This window comes from Heteronotia binoei, chromosome 1 (genome assembly GCF_032191835.1).
Source record: "Heteronotia binoei isolate CCM8104 ecotype False Entrance Well chromosome 1, APGP_CSIRO_Hbin_v1, whole genome shotgun sequence".
In the NCBI taxonomy this organism is placed as follows: Eukaryota; Metazoa; Chordata; class Lepidosauria; order Squamata; family Gekkonidae; genus Heteronotia; species Heteronotia binoei.
Genome location: NC_083223.1, coordinates 246,554,945 through 246,573,886, shown reverse-complemented (window position 1 = coordinate 246,573,886; position 18,942 = coordinate 246,554,945). Strand labels below are relative to the sequence as shown.

Genomic DNA, 18,942 nt, shown 5'->3' with positions numbered 1-18,942 from the left:
CCCCCCATATTAAAAAAAAAAGTCATCACCAGAAGTTGGGAATGAAACAGGGCAGCTATCACTGTCTTGCCTTGCTCATGCATTTTCCAGCAATCTGACAGGATGTGTCTACACATTTAAAATAGGCTGGCTTTAAACAGGCAGCAGAATTGCAATCTAGTTATTATCAAAGTGCTGGTCAGTCAGCCCTTGGGAGGAAGGTGGCATGGTATAGATCTCATCAGATCTTGTAAACTATGCAAGGTCGGTACTTGGAAGGGAGAACAAGGGCAAACTGCCTCTGCTTCTCAGTTGTCTTGAAAATCTTTGACTGGGGTTGTCAGAAGTCAGTTGTGATTTGAAGGCACCTATATATATATATAAAAATTGGGTAGCCCTTAACTATTTCACAAATGATGCATACTGGGTGATAGTCTTGTGCCACTGACAGGCATAATTACACACTTCTTGAATACACATGCATGCTGGGCTACAGTTCCTCCCCTAGGCTTTCCTTTAGAAATTCGCAGGGTGAGAGAGTCAACACTTACCACCTGGCTGATGTCATATCCCCATGGCAGGAAGAGAATCCCTGTGTTGTATTTCTCCCAGTGGGAGAGGATAAACGAGAACAAAACCACCCACAGGAGCAGGTAGAGGACAAAGACGCTGACACCATTCGATCCCCGGCCAAAGGTAGAGTAAACCGTCACCACGAAGAACATGCAAGCCCAGCTGTCCAGGCCGTGGTCAAAGAGCTCGCCAAGTGGGGTGCTGGACTTGGTCCGGCGAGCCTGCTTCCCATCCACGCCATCTGGGAAGGGAGATACAAAGAGTGTAAGAAGAGGCATGATTTAACATTCACTGCAGTCTAAAACTGCTTGCAGCCCAAGTGATTGGATGCAACTGGCATTGAAAGAAGAAAACTACTAGGAAAAACCCAAAGCTAACATATATGCTTGTTTAAAAAAACTCAGTGTCAAATTCCCTCTTGCTGTCATCCATCTTGACTCTAACTTAATTCATAATGGAAACTGAGAATTCACTAACAGACTCAGAAGTATTCCTCCTAAAGGGTTTTCACAGCCAAAGATTACTTCAAAATAAGGTGCTGGTGTCTTCCAGCATCTGGCCTCGTGCCTGCCTTCAGTCTGAGATAGAGGGACAATACTCAGTTATGATGAATCCCCTAATGTAGAAATAACCAAACCTTGCTGGCTTCTGAACCATCCCTCCTCCGCCTCAGAGAGAAATTTCCTTCCCCATCACAGCACAAGCTGGTTACAGGAGGCGGCAGCTGCTGCAGGCTCCACACCAAAGAAAAAGGAGGAAAGCCTGCCTTGAGTGCGCATTTTGGAATGAAGGCCATGAAAAGTATATGGTACTCAAGTTCAGGGAGTTTGCCCGTATTATCTATTACATATAGATGCAACATGCAGGAAGCTGTAAACTCTTACCTAGCGTGTAAGCGATGAAATTGAGAAGGCCCACTATGACCCACAGTTTGTTTGGGACATGCACGTGATCAGGTGCTGCAGAAAGAAAACATTGAGAACAGAGTTAAGTATGCAAGATGGCACAACAAATGCTGACAGGGAGAAATATGCACAGAACACTTGAGACGAGGGGCTATTTCTTCTCTTGGCACTCAGCTCATTCAGCTGCCTTCAACCAACCTACTTTGTGGCCTTTAGAAGAACTTAACTTGCAACAGGCTGGATCCAGTGATATGTGAACAGACTAGTGCAGTTCAGTTTGCACAAATAAATAAATAAACACGTGGTAGCACAAGGCCTGTAATATAGTATTTCAATGCAATTATTCATGCAATGACAGCAATGTGCATATGGAGCAACTGAATCCACAATAGATGTTTTGCACAACTGTATCCAATCTCCTTTTAAAATTGCCCCAGAATAGAAACCTTATGCTAAGTCTTCGGCATGTAGACAGAAAAGACAGTGGAGGTACAGCCAATTCCATTTAGCTAGAAGTAATTTCAGGGCTTCCACTTGAGCAAGGAGTGTTGTGCATGTGGCTCTCTTCCGAAAACTGCTTATCCCACTTCCTTCTGAGCACTCTAAGAGGGCATCCAAAGGAAACTGGATGGGTATTAAATGTGTTAGCCTGTTTTAACTTCACAGTGGATTGCCAAAGCAATGCCTTCAAGTTCTTGTCCTCTCAGGGCACTTCACATTTCCAAAGAGCATCCAGCAAATACAGACAACAGCTGAATTTGACTTAAGGTTAGAATTTAAGGGCTGCTAAAAACAAGGAAGAGGAGCCCCGTGGCGCAGAGTGGTAAGCTACAGTACTGCAGTCCAAACTCTGCTCACGACCTGCGTTTGATCTCGGTGGAAGCTGGGTTCAGGTAGCTGGCTCAAGGTTTACTCAGTCTTCCATCCTTCTGAGGTTGGTAAAATGAGTACCCAGCTTGCTGGAGGTAAAGTGTAGATGACTGGGGAAGGCAATAGCAAAACAACCCGTAAAAGTCCGCCAAGAAAACATGATGTGACGTCACCCCATGGTTCGGCAATGACCCAGTGTTTGCACAGGGGACTACCTTTACTTTTTTAAAGACAAGGAAATGTAGGTCTAGAAGGCCAAGTGCAGATCTCACAATCTTTGAAAGTCTCTCTGGGGTCATGTACACAATTGGTGGTCGACACTGCCACCAAGTCACAGCTAATTTACAGCAACCCTCATACTGTTTTCAAGGCAAGAGACGTTCCAATGTGGTTTGCCATTGCCTGCCTCCGTGTCACAACCCTGGTATCCCTTGGAGTTTTCCCATCCAAATACCTGCCAGGCCCAATCTTGCTTTAGCTTCTGAGATCTGATGAGATCAGGCTAGCCTGGGTTATCCAGGTCAGGGGTACACACACGATTACTAAACACATATTACAGCCTCATCAACCCCATCTAGTTACTGTAATTTGTCAGAAGTTAAAGCAGGCAGAAAAGCATAATTTCCCTGGTTCAATGCATGTTTAGGGCTGATGGCTGGAAATCTTACCTGAGGTAGTAACTGTAAGCACATAAGTAGGTCCTGCCATTTAATACAGAACTATGTTAATTGAATTTACCTCCTCAAGTGACGCATGTCACTCTTTTAATCTGTAAGCAATTACAAGAAGGTGCTCTTTTGTTCTGAGATTTTTCCTCAAGGGATTTTCTATTTAAACGTTACAACTTTGTTCTCCCTTCCTCTATTTTACCTGAGCAACAATCCTGTGGGGCAGGTTAAGCAAAGGGTATGTGACTGGCCCAAGGTACCTGTTACGCTTCTGTGTCAGAGCAGGGATTTCAACCAGTGCCTCCCAGACCCCAGTCTGATAATTGAGCCAATAAAACATGGTGGCTCTCAATCTATAAATTCTTCTGGCAAAACACAGGAGCCACCTCCCAACACTACTGTCATGTACTGATCCAGGGTAAGGAAACAACCACCCTAGTTCACCATAAGAAGTTGGGTTTTAAAAGTTCCTGAGGAAGAATCTCCAAAAGGCATCAGGAATTTACCTCTTCAATGGCAAAAAAAAAAATCTGCTCTGAACTTTTAGTTGCCTGTTTTAAAAATATATTGCAGAAGCAAAGTTTTTGGAGTAACCCTGCACCATCACATACATGTTTCACAGGATGCAAACACTGCCTAGTGCTGAAGGCACTGGCTTGGATGGTGTATCCTTGGTGCAGCAGCAGCTGTTCTGAGGGAACAGGTCTCCATTTGTGGAGGAGGAAATTACATTATTGCAATACCCTTCCTGCTGCAGACTTTCACCCCCCACCTCCGCTTTCCTTCAGGCCTAGAAACCAAGGAGCATGATTTTTTGGGGGGTGGGGGGAGAATCAAAAAGACTGCAATGAGAAAGAAGGGAAGTTGCCTTCCATTACACACACATAAAGCTACCTTATCCTGAATCAGACCACCATGATCAGCATTGTCTACTCAGACTGGCAGCAGCTCTCCAGGGTCTGAAATCATCCACATTAAGCTAAAAAGATCAGTTGGTAGGTAGAGATGCCAGGGACTGAACCTAGAACCTTTTGGATGCTACACCACTGAGCCACAACCCCTCCCATAAGCACAACTCTCCTTAGGACCCAAGTTTTCACCTTTACCCGGGAATACAGTCAAGGAAGGAGAAACTGGACTCATCCATGTCTTCCCTTGAAATCTGCTTCCTTTGAGCTAAGGAACCAAGGCTGGGGGGAAAGACCCAGGTATTTATTTATTTTATTTATTTATTTTTATTTGATTTGATTTATATCCCGCCCTCCCCACCGAAGCAGGCTCAGGGTGGCTCACAGCATAAATTCACTACCAACAATTAAAACAATACATATTATAAATTATACATTCTATAAAATTACTCATTTTGTAATTAAAAACAATCAAAGTTAGTTTGGTGCTAAAGTCATGATGTTATTTTAACATCTAAACAGATCAGATGCTCTGATCCCGAAAGATTCTACAAACCCTAATGATGTTACCAGCTGTGAAAACCTGAAATCTTTGAGATCAGATGCTCATAGCTTAAAAACTGAGATTGTTCTTCCCTCCCAGCCCCATACAAGTGTCACCATCAAGGTACTCATTGTTTACAGTTTTTGAAAGTTACTTATCCCTTTACTGTTTAACTTCCATGTGAAGGAATCAAGGGAGATCATTTGAGCAGGCGACACTTGGCCCTATCTTTCTTGCCCAACAAATTCTAGGGAGCTTGTGCCTGGAAGCAGTAATGGACTGGATGTGGCGAAAAACAAAAAAATTAATCCACCTAAGGGTCTCTCGGTTGTTGCTTCAGCTAATCCAGGAACCAAGTTACACTGTGCTTTGGATGGGGGATGCAATCTTCCCACCCCTAAAAATCAGGTTTGCAGCTTGGAGGTGCTCACAGATTCTTTGCAGCAATGGCCAGGGAAGTACCTGTTGCCAGTTTCTGCTGATGCACCAGTCTGGTTGACTGACCCTTTCTCTAAATAATTCCTGACCCTTAGACATTCTCAGAAAATAAATATGAATATCCTGGCCATGATCTTAGATTCTTCAGCAGAAACTTCCTGCAATCTCTCTCAATGATTTTTGAGAGTATTATACCGTCCTGGAATATATTACCTGAAAATGAAACAAAGCCAAGCAATAATGTAACTGTCAAGGTTAGGTTCACAGAGGATGAGGATGGCAATATGAAAAGCAAGGAAACAAGAAGGGGCAGGGAAAGATGCATCTCTGACAGTGATACAGAATGCAAGGAGAAAAAGGGACTACAAGGCTCTGGCTTAAAGGAAAGGTCAGCAGAACTGTACTTGATGCGGGTTTATGACCGCATTCCAGATTGTTCAAAGTCAGATCAATTGTCACCTATTCATGAAATGCCATCTCGCCAAATTGACAGTTCCTTATGTGTCACAATCCAAAGCATATTTTTGGAGTTTATCACTTAGGAAACGAACACGCTGCTGCCACTAGATTCCCAACATAATGACACCATCAAGAGTTAAGGAAGAGAACATATCAAGGTACGGGACCTGTGGGCACCACCCAAAGACAACTTTCCTGGGGTCCATCAAGAGTTTTTTGAAAGTGGGAAGGGCCAGGCAGGGCTTTTGCCCAGCAGGGCTTCTGACTGGTGTTGCAGATTTTTAAAGAATCACGTCTGCAGCAGCTATATGACAGCACAAGAATCTTCACTGTGTGACTGTATGTAAACTGTGTGTGTGTGTGTGTGTGTGTGCGTGCAAGAAAATGTTTTTAAACAGGGTGTTCATTTTAAAAAGGCAGTCTGCTAAACAGAGCTCCTGCCTGAAATACTGGAGAGTTCTTCTTCAATAAGCCTGACCTCACTCCCTGACAGTTTGTGGTTGACTCTGCCTCCTTTGGCAGCCATTCTGGGGTTGCACCCATCACCCTGGGTCAGAATTCCAAAGCTGCCCACAGGTTCAAAAATGTTAGGGACCCTGTTAGTGCCAGCCAATCAGAATGGTGTGTGTGCAGGGTGTGGGGGGAGATCTGTGGTCTACAAATGGCAACAGAACCATTCCTAATGATCAATCCATGGCAAGGAGCACAGACACATCTCCTCTTTCCATGCATGAAGATAGCCCAGGGGAATAGATAAATAGTGAACAATGGTAGAGCCTCAATCTTCCCTGCCGACTTCTTCTATTCTCACAGGTCATTACTCTCCCGCCTTCTTGAGATGGGCAAGAGATTGGGGCAACCTTCACCTGCACCTTCCTCAAAAGCAGCCCTGCAAGGAAAAACCAAGTTGTCTGGCTCCTGAAACATGCAGGGACATACTACTAGGACCCTCACATTGCTGCCGTCAAACCACGGTGAATGACGTCAATCAGAACCCTTCATGGTGCAGAGACACAGTGCCAAGAACATGCATCTCCCACGTCTATCATTCTGGTGTCCATAAACATATACACATTTTTTTAAAAAAAGAGGCAGCCTTACCAGATGCATAAAAGTCAGGATCAAAGTATGCCATGAGGAAGAAGTTGAAGACAAGCAGCAGGAAGCCACTAAACGTTATCAAATTTGGGGCCAGCCACGTAGGGAAAATCTACGGAAAAGCAGTAAGAACACATGCAAAAAACCCACATTAATTAGCATATACAAAAGGCCTCTGTGGCATTTCAAGAGACCAGAATGTGACTGTTAGTACCAGACAAGGCTAGTTTTCAATAGTCACCTCTGTGCACGTAGCACAGGAACATCCACACCATAACGTGATTGCGTCTTCAAACACTTAACATCGCCTTTGAGAGGCCAAGCTTTTTTGCATTAGTCACAGACAGAGAGACAGGAGCTTTGTCAACCAGGAAGCACCAGGCTGCTCTGGAGATTTCTCTACTTACAGGGATGTTAAAGCAGGTTCACTTCAAGCACAGACACACTCAGAAGAGCAGAAATCAAAACGAAGGAAGACAGCTCACCTTAACCACTGTATTCCAAAATGGGTGCATGACATACAGGGAGAGGGGGTTGCTGTCCACGGCACTGTACTGTAAAGGAGACAAAGATGGAAAGAGGTTAGGCTGAAGGCCTCAGCAAATCTTTTAGGAACCCCACTTCTAACTGATACAAAGAAAGATGCATCCTCTTCACTGCTGCCAAACGTATTACCAAGCAACTTTCAGCTATTTGGAAGCTCCTGCACACCTTTCGCCAGCAAATTCTGGTCTCAGAGAGGTTCATTTTGCTTCTCTTACTCTGTGATATTAACACAGCAAGGTCTTATATACAACATGACTCCAATTTCAGATACAGCTCTTGAGAGGTCTATATCGAGCTCCTAGCACCTGCAAAGACTATTCTCAAAAGACTCATCCCCTTTCTAGTCTTAACTCCAAGCCTCATACTGGCACCCCAACCTGTGGCACCCTAAACAGACCAAGGGTCAACACATGATACAGGTGCAGAAAAAACAGCAATCCATCATGAAGATTATATATGAAGCTGCTTTATATTGAATCAGACCACTGGTCCACCCTGGTCTGTTTGTCTCCTCAGACTGGCAGCAGCTCTCCAGGGCCTCAGGCACAGGTCTTTCTCAAGTTACAGGGCAACCTACACATCACACAATTTAAGTATTACTGGTCTAGGGAAGTCTTCACAGATCAGGGGTTGTGGCTGGCAGAGCATCTGCTTAGCATGCAGAAAAGTCCCAAGTTCAATCCCTGGCATTTCCAGCTAAAATGACCGAGTAGGAGGTGATGTGAAAGATCTCAGCCAGAGACCTTGGAGAGCTGCTGCTGCTACTGACTTTGATGGATAAAGAGTCTGATTTAGTATAAAGAAGCTTTAACTGTTCATATGTTCATCTGGGCCTATCCATATGACCTGTTATATGCACATTATCAAGTTTCCTGGGATATAGATAGGCAAAAGAGCCTTGGAACGTGTCAAGGGCTACCCAACGCTTTTGACTCACATCCCTTTGTTAAGTAGCTTGCAAAGAACCACTTACCTGTGGCCAGTTGCAGATTGTATGTGTGTGTTAAGTGCCATCAAGTGAGAATTACAGGAGAGAAAGAGTTGGATCTTTTGAAAAAGAACAGTTGGTTTTTATACCCTGCTTTTCTCTATGTTATGGAATCTCAAAGGCAATTTGACCCAGAGAGAACTTCAGTTTTCTGGGTTACACCTCTGAGGATGCCAATCACAGTTGCTGGTGAAATGTCAGGTCTCACAATGCCAAGACCATGGCCACACAGCCCAGAAAATCTACAACAACCAATCTCAAAGTGGCTTACAATTGCCTTCCCTTCCTCTCCCTACAACAGGCACCTTGCAAGGTAGCTGGGACTGAGAGAGTTCTGAGAGAGAGAACTGTGATTTGCCCAAGATCACCCAGCTGGCTGCATGTGGAGAAGCAGGGAGTCAAACCCAGTCCGCCAGATTAGAGGCTGCTAATCTTAACCACTACACGACACTCGCTCCAAATCTTCAATGTTCCCTGCCTTACAGCATTCAACATTACAGGACATCATAACCACTACACAACACTCGCTCCAAATCTTCAATGTTCCCTGCCTTTTTTTTGTTATTTATACTTTATTAAGTTTTCCATAAAGCATATCACGGACATTCATTCCATCGAACGAACAGAGGCACTCATCCAACACCTTGTGCACCGCCACCACATATTCTCCTAATCTGAACTGCCTGAACTGATCAAGTTAATTAGATGCCGGCGTGCCAGTTCCCCAGCTCAGGAGCCCCCGGGTAAACAAGTCCCAGACTTCAAAATGCAGAGCTTTAAACATTAGATGCTTCTAGAAAAGCCGCCCAAATCTCTTCAAATTGTTGTTGTTGACATTGCCGGCGATATGCTATCCTTTCTTGCACAGCCAACGCATACATTCCCTCTAGCCAAGTAGTAATTGTGCCGGTGAAGTCTTCACGCCACTGCAGCAGGATAAGCCGCTTCGCAATCATTATCGCACGTGCCGCCCATCTTCGCTGCCAGCGAGTCAGTGACCAGGTTGTCGGGAAGTAATTCAGTAATATCTGCATGGCTGAAATAGACTGGTCAATGTTAAGTACCTTTTGCATCCATCGAGCAATCCCATCCCAAAAATTTTTTAACATCGGGCATTTCCACAGCATATGAACCAGACCTGCCTCTGAGCGTAGACACCGCCAACAAGCCGAGGATTCAGCCAAGTTATGCTTATACAGACGAAGAGGAGTCCAATAAATCCTGAACAAAAGCTTTTGTTGAATTAAAATCAAACGAAGATCTTTCGAACAATGGCGGAGACCACTACAGATAGCTGCCCATTGAAAAGGGTAAATAGGGCAGTTAATTTCCTCGCTCCATTGACATTGCAAGTCTTCCATAGAGTATTGCACATCTTTTTTCAGACATAGATATAAAACACGGACTGGCTTATTTTGTTCAATTGCATGTTCTAGGGTCTGCAGGAGAGGCGGAGCATCCGGAACTGCCAAAGCGTCTATGCCAAGACAAGACAAACATGGCAATATTTGGGTGATATTTACGGATTTGACAGCTTTATACATAGTCGGATGACCCTTCAATGTTCCCTGCCTTACAGCATTCAACATTACGGGACATCATAAATAGATCCCTCTCTGAGGGGCATTTTCCAACACCCTTGAAAGAGGCTTTGGTCCGTCCCCTCCTGAAAAAAAGTACAGCAGACCCGGCCGAATTGGCAAATTACCGACCTGTCTCTAATTTACCGTTTCTTGGTAAAATTATTGAGAGGGCAGTGGCGTTGCAGTTGCAGGGTTTTCTGGATGACGCTTCCATCCTGGACCCTTGCCAATCCGGCTTTCATCCAGGTCATGGGACGGAGACAGTGCTGGTCGCCTTGGTAGATGACCTCCAGTGGCATCTGGACCGAGGCGGCGTGGCGGTGCTGATGCTATTAGATCTGTCGGCTGCATTCGACATGGTCTACCATCAGCTACTGACCCGCCGCCTCGCTGACATAGGGGTTGGGGGGCCAGCCCTACAATGGCTTTCCTCCTTCCTCGAGGGTCGGGAACAAAGGGTGGCAATTGGGGGAGAGCTGTCCCAGAGGCACACACTTGATTGTGGGGTGCCGCAGGGAGTAGTTCTCTCCCCGATGCTATTTAATATCTATATGCGCCCCCTTGCCCAGATTGCCCGGAGGTATGGGCTCGGATGTCACCAATATGCAGACGACACCCAGCTCTATCTGCTAATGGATGGCCGGCCTGACTGCGTTCCAGGGAATTTGGACCTGGCATTGCGGGCCATGGCAACTTGGCTTAGGCTGAGTGGGCTGAAGCTGAACCCGACGAAGACAGAGGTCCTTTGCGTGGGTCGCGACGCCCTGGGGAGGGAAATGCCTCTCCCAGTTTTTGACGGTGTGCCTCTGAAAGCGGCGCACCGGGTCAAGAGCTTGGGAGTTCTACTGGAGCCTTCACTATCAATGGAGGCCCAGATAGCAGCCACTGCTAAGTCGGCGTTTTTCCATCTGAAGCCGGCAAAGCAGTTGGCTCCCTTCCTGGAGCGCCGGGACCTAGCAACAGTGATCCATGCAACGGTCACCTCAAGATTGGATTACTGTAATGCCCTCTACATGGGGCTGCCTCTGTGCCGAACCCAGAGGTTACAGCTGGTGCAGAACGTGGTGGCTAGGCTGATATTGGGGCTCCCGAAGTGGGAGCACATACAGCCGGGGCTACGCGAATTGCACTGGTTGCCAGTTACCTACCGGGTTCGTTACAAAGTGCTGGTTATTACCTTTAAAGCCCTATATGGCCAAGGACCTGCCTACCTGAGGGACCGTCTCACCCCATACGAACCCCAGAGAGCACTGAGGTCAGCAGGGAAGAACCAGCTGACTATCCCTGGACCAAAGGAGGCCAAACTCCAAAACACCCGTACACGGGCTTTCTCTATCGCAGCTCCACAACTATGAAACCAGCTCCTGGAAGAAGTGCGAGCCCTGCGGTGCCTTGACCAGTTCCGCAGGGCCTGCAAGACCACCCTTTTCAGGATGGCCTTTGCTGGCTGAGAGACCGCTGTTGGGTGACTTTCGCTATTATCATTTATAAATGGAATTAGCAGCTGGAAACCTGTATAATACTTGATTAATTGGAATGTTTTAAGTTAATGTGATTTTAAACTCTGTATAATTTTATGAAATGTTGTTAGCCGCCCTGAGCCCGCCTCGGCCGGGAGGGCGGGATATAAATAAAATATTATTATTATTATTATTATTATTATTATTATTATTATTATTATTATTATTATTATTATTATTACATTATCTATATCTGGGGAATACCACTGTCCAGTAGAATATATAAGGGATCAATGCAATCTTCTTGCGAGGCATCAATATACATTCAGGAGCATCAATGAAAGTACATGCCATTCAAATTTAAAAGGTGAGATACGAGGATCCCTTGCCTCAGAACAGAAGATGTTGCAGTGCAGGTCTGACCACATGCCATGTACAGCATACATCTGAATAGTCCTACAAATTTTATACCAGCCCACTCAAGACATTCTTCCATCTCTGATGAAGCTTCCAGCTTGATCCCTCTCTTAACCTTTGCTGTGCTGAACCTTAACATCAAAAGCAACAAGCCAACCGGAATGACAGTTTTTGTGGTGTACTAGCAGCAACCTCTTTCAGACAGGCAAGGCAAGCAGAGCACCCAAAAGATCCTACATATAATCACGTTCCTTTGACATTTTCAGAACCTGTTCAAGATCATTTCTGAAAGCACAACTCCAAAGTAATTTAGGAGGTAATGAGATTTCAGTTAATGGAGGGGGATACTTGGCAGATTGTTTATATCCCATTATCTCTATCCCTCTTGCAGAATTAGAAAAAGACTGGTCTGGTCTCTTGGAGTCAGTGAGTGAAAGGATCTCTCAAGCTGGATGTTTGCTTGCACTGTATGAAAACCTTAGAAGTGGAAGTGAACTGGAGGGCCACCTGACCCAAAATTTAGCCAGAAGATAAGGCCTTCCATTTACTACCTCACTCCAATTTGCAGCAATCTAGAATGACACAAAAAAGGCACAGGCACAATCAATGAGGTCTTTAAAGGAAAGGAGAAATCCACCATAGCCAGCATCCTACCTTGGGATATAGTAAACACCACAGTGAGATGGAATACTTTCTTTCTGGCTCTACGAGGATGCACCTCAAAAGAAGATAACTTTCAAGGGGCTTCGCCTACTCCATCTGTAAACCCACTGTCTTGCTGTTTTCATTTTGGCACCTATACTTAAATGAAGCTTTTGATTTCCAGTTACATCTTTTCAGTAGCATTTTTCAAAAATATGGGATTTCACCAAAGCTGTGATATCCCTATTTATAAAAGGTTATCTGTGTACTTGGCTCTTCCAGATTACATTTTAGAGTCTCTGGGTGTGCTAAAAGGATGGACACCAAAGCTGGTGGGTCAAGGGTATCAGGAAGTGAACAATAACCTCCCAGGGCACTTGGGGGGGGGGGGCCTTAAAGTAGGTGTTTTATTGCAGAGGGATTTCAGAAACAGGCTAAAATGGGAAAATACTGATTTAATTACAACAAACTAAGGACAATGTAACACCCAGGGCTTAAGAGATATCAGGTTCTTATCTCACTACACAAGCTAAGTCACTCAGTTCTCACATCTGTTTCTTAGCTCTTTAATTATTTGTACGCTAATTTGCTGCTATTTACTGGTTTTCTGCTATTTACCAATCTTAACTATACTTATCACTGCTACTTATGCATCTTGACTCCAATTAGCTCTTCCTGGCAACTAAGTCCCCCACCTATATATAACAGCTGGCAAAGTCTGTTTCAATGTGTCTGAAGAAGTGTGTGAGCACACAAAATTAAACTTGGTTGCAAAGATGTCACTAGACTCAAACTTTGCTGTTGCTTCAGACCACCAGGTAGTAGTGCTGGGGGGTGGGGGGGACAATGGGAGAGCTTCTAGTGTCCTGGCCCCACTGATGGAGTGGGCATCAACGTGGCAAATGAGGTTCAATGTGGCCAAGTGCAAAGTAATGCACATTGGGGCCAAGAATCCCAGCTACAAATACAAGTTGATGGGGTGTGAACTGGCAGAGACTGACCAAGAGAGAGATCTTGGGGTTGTGGTAGATAACTCACTGCAAATGTCAAGACAGTGTGTGATTGCAATAAAAAAAGGCCAACCCCATGCTGGGAATTATTATGAAGGAAATTGAAAACAAATCAGCCAGTATCATAATGCCCCTGTATAAATCGATGGTGCGGTCTCATTTGGAATACTGTGTGCAATTCTGGTCACCGCACCTCAAAAAGGATATTATAGCATTGGAAAAAGTGCAGAAAAGGGCAACTAGAATGATTAGGGGTTTGGAACACTTTCCCTATGAAGAAAGGTTAAAATGCTTGGGGTTCTTTAGCTTGGAGAAACGTCGACTGCGGGGTGACATGATAGAGGTTTACAAGATAATGCATGGGATGGAGAAAGTAGAGAAAGAAGTACTTTTCTCCCTTTCTCACAATATAAGAACTCGTGGGTATTCGATGAAATTGCTGAGCAGTCTGGTTAGAACGGATAAAAGGAGGTACTTCTTCACCCAAACGGTGATTAATATGTGGAATTCACTGCCACAGGAGGTGGTAGCGGCTACAAGCATAGCCAGCTTCAAGAGGGGGTTAGATAAAAATATGGAGCAGAGGTCCATCAGTGGCTATTAGCCACAGTGTGTGTGTGTGTGTATAAATAAAAAAAAATTTGGCCACTGTGAGACAAAGAGTGTTGGACTGTATGGGCCATTGGTTTGATCCAACATGGCTTCTGTTATGTTCTTATGGACCTTTTGATGGCACCCGTTTGGTTTTTTTGGGGGGGCCACTATGTGACACAGAGTATTGGACTGGATGGGCCATTGGCCTGAGATAACATGGCTTCGCTTATGTTCTTAGGATGTGAACTAGTATGGCTAACTAGACATTCTCAAGCTGTGTTACAGACAGGGACCAGGGGATTAAGTCAAGGGGTTATGGGAGAAGGTGGCTTTTGAGAAAGTGTTTGAAGGCAGAGTCATGGCACCCAGTAGGTGACCCAAGACAGAGCAACACCTTCAGGGCAAAATTAGAAGAAAGGGAGAACAGCCAGAAGACTTTCAGGCAGCTCACGCTAAGAGTGTGGACAAACAAGCAGACGGTACACTGAGCAGAATGTCTATTTCTAATTAAAGTTTGAGTTCAGTGGCACCTTTAAGACTAACATGGTTTTATTCTGGGTATAAGCTTTCATGTTACCTTAATATGCTTGATAGGATAACACACACAGAACCCAGAATCCAGCTTTCCTTGGTTCGGATTTTTGGTTACACATACATTGGTGTAGCACTTTGATTTTTTTAAAAGCAGGACCATGTTACATGTGCCACTTTGCACACAAGCCCTTGCGGAGATGAGTCAACTTTAATTTCACAGCCAGTTGAATTATCCCATTTGATAAAGCAACCAGTTTGCTGCCCTTGACAATTCTGGCAGCCACAGTCCAGCCTCCAGGATGTTCCCATTACAAGCCTTTAATCACTACTAGAGTGTAAGATTACTACTGGAAAGTTTCACAGAAACAGAGAAAAAAACCCCAAACAAACAGATGGGGTGTGTCAGCCAGGCCTAGAAGAACAGAGAAGCAAATCTGTCCACAAAAAGTAATGTAATCTTCACACAAGGTACAGAAAATCCAGTTTTAACGTGATCCAGTTTAAAGGAATCTGGGTAAGCACCTCTATCAATACAACCAAACAATACGGCCACTTAGGTATTTTCTTACAGGAGTTTTTACGCAACTGGAGACTGAAAACAAAAATCGCTCCTTATGCCTTTGTTATACTTGCTAAAAAATATATTACCCCAAGGAAGTCTTGAAACTTGAGCCATAGCTGGTCTTGTTGAACCAGGACTTGTCAAGTGCATCTTTTTGTCCTTCAAGATATGCAGTCATCGCCACCCAAATGCCATTTTCTTTTATTCCTGTGCTTGAGGAAGATACCAAGCAGTTCCAAAAGCACAAACAATTTAGAATCCTATGTCCACCAGGGTAGCCAATCTTACTGACCTTTCAAGCGACATATTATAGCATGTGCATGTACTTTGCACTTTTCTTTTGTTTTTGCTCCAACTGCTTGAATCATTTCCAAATAAGGATTGCCTGCTCCCATACAAACCTACTCAGCCACTACGGTCATTTTGTGAGGTCTGGGAGTCCTTGCTGTGTGAGATTAGGTGGAAGCGGGCAACTTGAGAGGGGGCTTCTCAGACACAGCACCAAAGCTCCAGACCTCTCTCCACAGAGATATGTCTGTCCCCTCCTGCTGACATCTTCCATGAGCAGATAAAGATCTTTTTGTTTCATCTGGCATTCCCTCAATGATCTTCCTTCCTGCACTATTTACTATTTTATGTGCTTCTAATATGTAATTTAGGTTTTATTTTTGTTTAAGAATTTATGATAATTTTAAAACAAAGTTATAAAATGTAAGGAGTTAGAGTACCTTTCCTATGAAGAAAGGTCAAAGCATCCGGGATTTTTCAGTTTAGAAAAGATATGACGAGAGGGGAACACGATAAAGGTTTATAAAATTATGCATAAGGTAGAAAAAGTGGACAGAGAACTTTTTCTCCCTGCAATACTAAACTCAGAGGCATCCAATGAAGTTAAGGCACAGAAGATTCAGGACAGACAAAAGAAATAATTCTTCACTTAATGGGTAATCAATATATGGAATTTACTGCCAGAGAATGCAGCAATGGCCACAGGTATCAATGGTTGTAAAAGGGCATTAGATCAATGAAGGCTAGGTCTATAAGAATGGTAACTAAAGGAAACTCTGAAACCCAGTGACAGGAGGTCACATCAGGGGAAGGCTTTGGCCTCAACACCCTGTAGGGATTGGCACAAACTGAATTATGAACTGAAATTCAATACGAACCAGGCTGGTTTGCAGATCACGAAAACCTTGGTTTGTGCCATCCTGCCCCCACAACCTCCCCCCCGCCCCCCGTGGCTTTGGGAGGTTTGTGTGGTTCATGTCAACAGATGCCCTGGTAATGGCAGCGGGGCTTGGAGAAGGCATTTAAAGAGGCTACGGTCTCTTTAAATGCCTTCTCCAAGCTGTGCTGCCATGGCGCAACTCAGCGAGTGATCTCACAAGGCACTTTTGAGTTCGCTTGAGAGTTGTGTCATAGTAGCAGCACAGCTTGCGAACCCCATTTAAAGGGAACCCTTTAAAGGGCTTTTGCAAGTCACATTGTATCACAAACTTTGAATCAGTTATTCAGAAAAGTTCATGAAACCCCACAAACCCTCATTTTCCCAGTTCACACCCATCCCTACCCCTCCATAGTAACTGGTAAGAGACAGGATGCTGGACTAGATGGACCATTTGTCTGATTCAGCAGGGCTCTTCTTAACTGCTGGGTGCCTTGGTGGCCCTGAGCATGCAGAAAAGTGTTACACAAATGCTGTAAACAAACTAGTTAACAAAATCAAATACTATCACATAATACAACTGATAATGGACAGCATCCTCCAACTCCATGTATATTCTCCCCCTCCTGGTTTTTGCAGCCCCTTCTAAATCCTGGAAAGAAAGTCCTGAAAAGAATTCAAGGAACTGCAGAATTGCACATAGAGATAAACAGCCACATAGGTCATGGGGCTAGAGTGACAAGGTGAAGTGTGCAGTGATTGTTCTTTCCTCCTCTCCTGCAAGCACATCTACACTAAGGAAGGGAGTCAGACTATGTGCTCTTTGTAGATTTGTTCTTCCTATTTCATCAGTAAGTGGACTTATGAGTCTCTTTTCTGGAAGGGGAAGAGAGAGGATAGGGTTAGTTCCCCCATCTTCCAAAAGAAGCCAGTTTGGCAAGCAAAAACGGCTCAAAGCAGCAAGCAAGACAAGAAGTCTTTTGCTTGTGCTAGTAACTGGCAGTGGGTAAAATAGTGCCCACACAAGACTAATGAAGTGGCAGAAAGCAGAAACTGGTACCACGGCTTATCTGATTTCTCCATTGTTTTCACTCCACCCTTCTTTCCCACAGGCTCCCAAGCATAGAAGGGGAAAGCAAAGAGATCTGATGACTATAAAAAGTTAATGCATATTATATAACAAATATGGATCAGGCTGTTAAAGACCGTGACTGAAAATGCACTGGGCTTATTTACCTTGAAAGTGTTCTTCAGAACTTCAAATAACTCTATTTGAGCATCTTTACACAAACTGTTCTTTTGTGAGCTTGTGCAAACACCCAAAGCATGAAGGATCATATAATTGCTTCTGGCTTCAGTAGACAGAATTTAGACTGAGTCACAAAAGGATTATAAAACAGTAAAACCAAAAAAATGGGAGAAGAGAAATGTGTGTTGAAAACTGACAACTGGAAGAGCTAGAGAGGATACACAAATCTCAACACAAGAAGCTGCTTTATACTGATTAAGATCACTGGTCTATTAAAGTCAATATTGTCTGCTCAGACTGGCAGCAGCAGCTCTCCAGGGTGTTAGGCAGAGGTCTTTCACATCACCTGCTATGTGGTTGTTTAAGTAGAGGTGCCAAGGATTGGACCTGGAACCTTCTACATGCCAAGTAGATGCTCTACCACTAAGCCACAAATAACATGAGAGAAATAAAGCACACAAGAAGAAAAGAGAGGAGCAGCTTTATTATTTTTAGGTAATAAGTATAAATGTGTTGAGTTTGCAAGCCTTCTATTTACTTAATTTACACCCTGCCTTTCTCCACAACGTGCAAAGCACTTTACATCCCTCTTCTCTCCTACACTGCTAGTCTGTTTAGTCAAACATGCAGGAAAGCTTGCCATATTGATTGGAGACGTATGGTGAGGAGACTGCCTTTAAACAAGGATGCCCTGCAGCAGCATCTACCTTGGCAGATTCTTCAGATAAAACGAGAACTACTCAACCAGCACAGACAAGGAGGGGCTACCAAAATGCTGATCTACAGAGAAGAACTGTAGCAGCATACAAAGAGGAGTTGGACCAGAAGGATCACTATTTATGCCAGTACCAGGATGAGAAGGGAAAATGTGGTGGAAGGTTTCTATGAACAGCTGCCATCAGGCAGTCAGAATGAGAGATGAAGCAGCATATAAGGAACACAGTATTTGTTTATCCAGTCTGGGTTAACTGTTTAAGTGGTTGAATAAATAAGATTCACCCTTGTTCTAAGGGGAAAAAACACTGTAAGCGCATTGGGATCATCCACTTATAAAAAGTAGTGTTGACCAGGCTTGACCACCCAGCCACACAAACAGAGGCATCACCCTAGTTCCACAGCTGATCCCTGATCTCCTAATCACGTCAGAGAGCCAGTTTGGAGTAGTGGTTTAAGTGCGCCGACTAATATCTGGGAGCACTGGGTTTGATTCCCCATTCCACTTGCAGCTCCTGGAATGGCCTTGGGTCAGCCATAGCTCTCGTAGTAGTTGTCCTTGAAAAGGCAGCTGCTGTAAGAGCTCTCTCAGCCCCACCTACCTCAGGGGGTGTCTGTTGTGTGTGTGTGTGTGTGAGGGGGGAGGTAAAGGCTATTGTGACCGCTCTGAGATTCAGAGCATAGGGCAGGATATAAATCCAATATCATCATCATCTTCTCCATTTTATCTTCATAACCACCACCGTGCTGAGAGGTAGGCTGAGTTTTTTGGTCCTCTGGCCTATTTAGGAAGACACTTTGGACTAACAAGATAGGGCAGGGTAAATGTATTGCATAGAATGTTAATGGAATGGGCTGAACAGCAAAACAATCAGCAGGCCTCTATGTAAGGGCATTTTCTTATACAAACCATATTTGTAAAACCATATTGGATATTCTTGACAGGGGCTAAATTAGGCCTAATCTTGATAGCCCAGGCTAGCCCAATCTAATCAGATCTCAGAAGCTAAGCAGGCTGTCTTGGTTAACATTTGAA

At 44.3% G+C, this 18,942-nt stretch overlaps 1 protein-coding gene across 2 annotated transcripts in view; it reads right to left on the bottom strand.

Annotated features, from left to right (window-relative positions):
- Positions 1-18,942, bottom strand: part of SELENOI (selenoprotein I) — a 60,240-nt gene that overhangs the window by 15,232 nt on the left and 26,066 nt on the right. For both annotated transcript variants that reach the window (XM_060250668.1, XM_060250677.1), the window contains exons 2-5: positions 6,928-6,996; positions 6,446-6,554; positions 1,437-1,511; positions 531-793 (exon numbers count right to left, since the gene is read on the bottom strand). In XM_060250668.1, the coding sequence (XP_060106651.1) occupies positions 531-793; positions 1,437-1,511; positions 6,446-6,554; positions 6,928-6,996 (516 nt within the window). The remainder of the gene's footprint in view (positions 1-530; positions 794-1,436; positions 1,512-6,445; positions 6,555-6,927; positions 6,997-18,942) is intronic.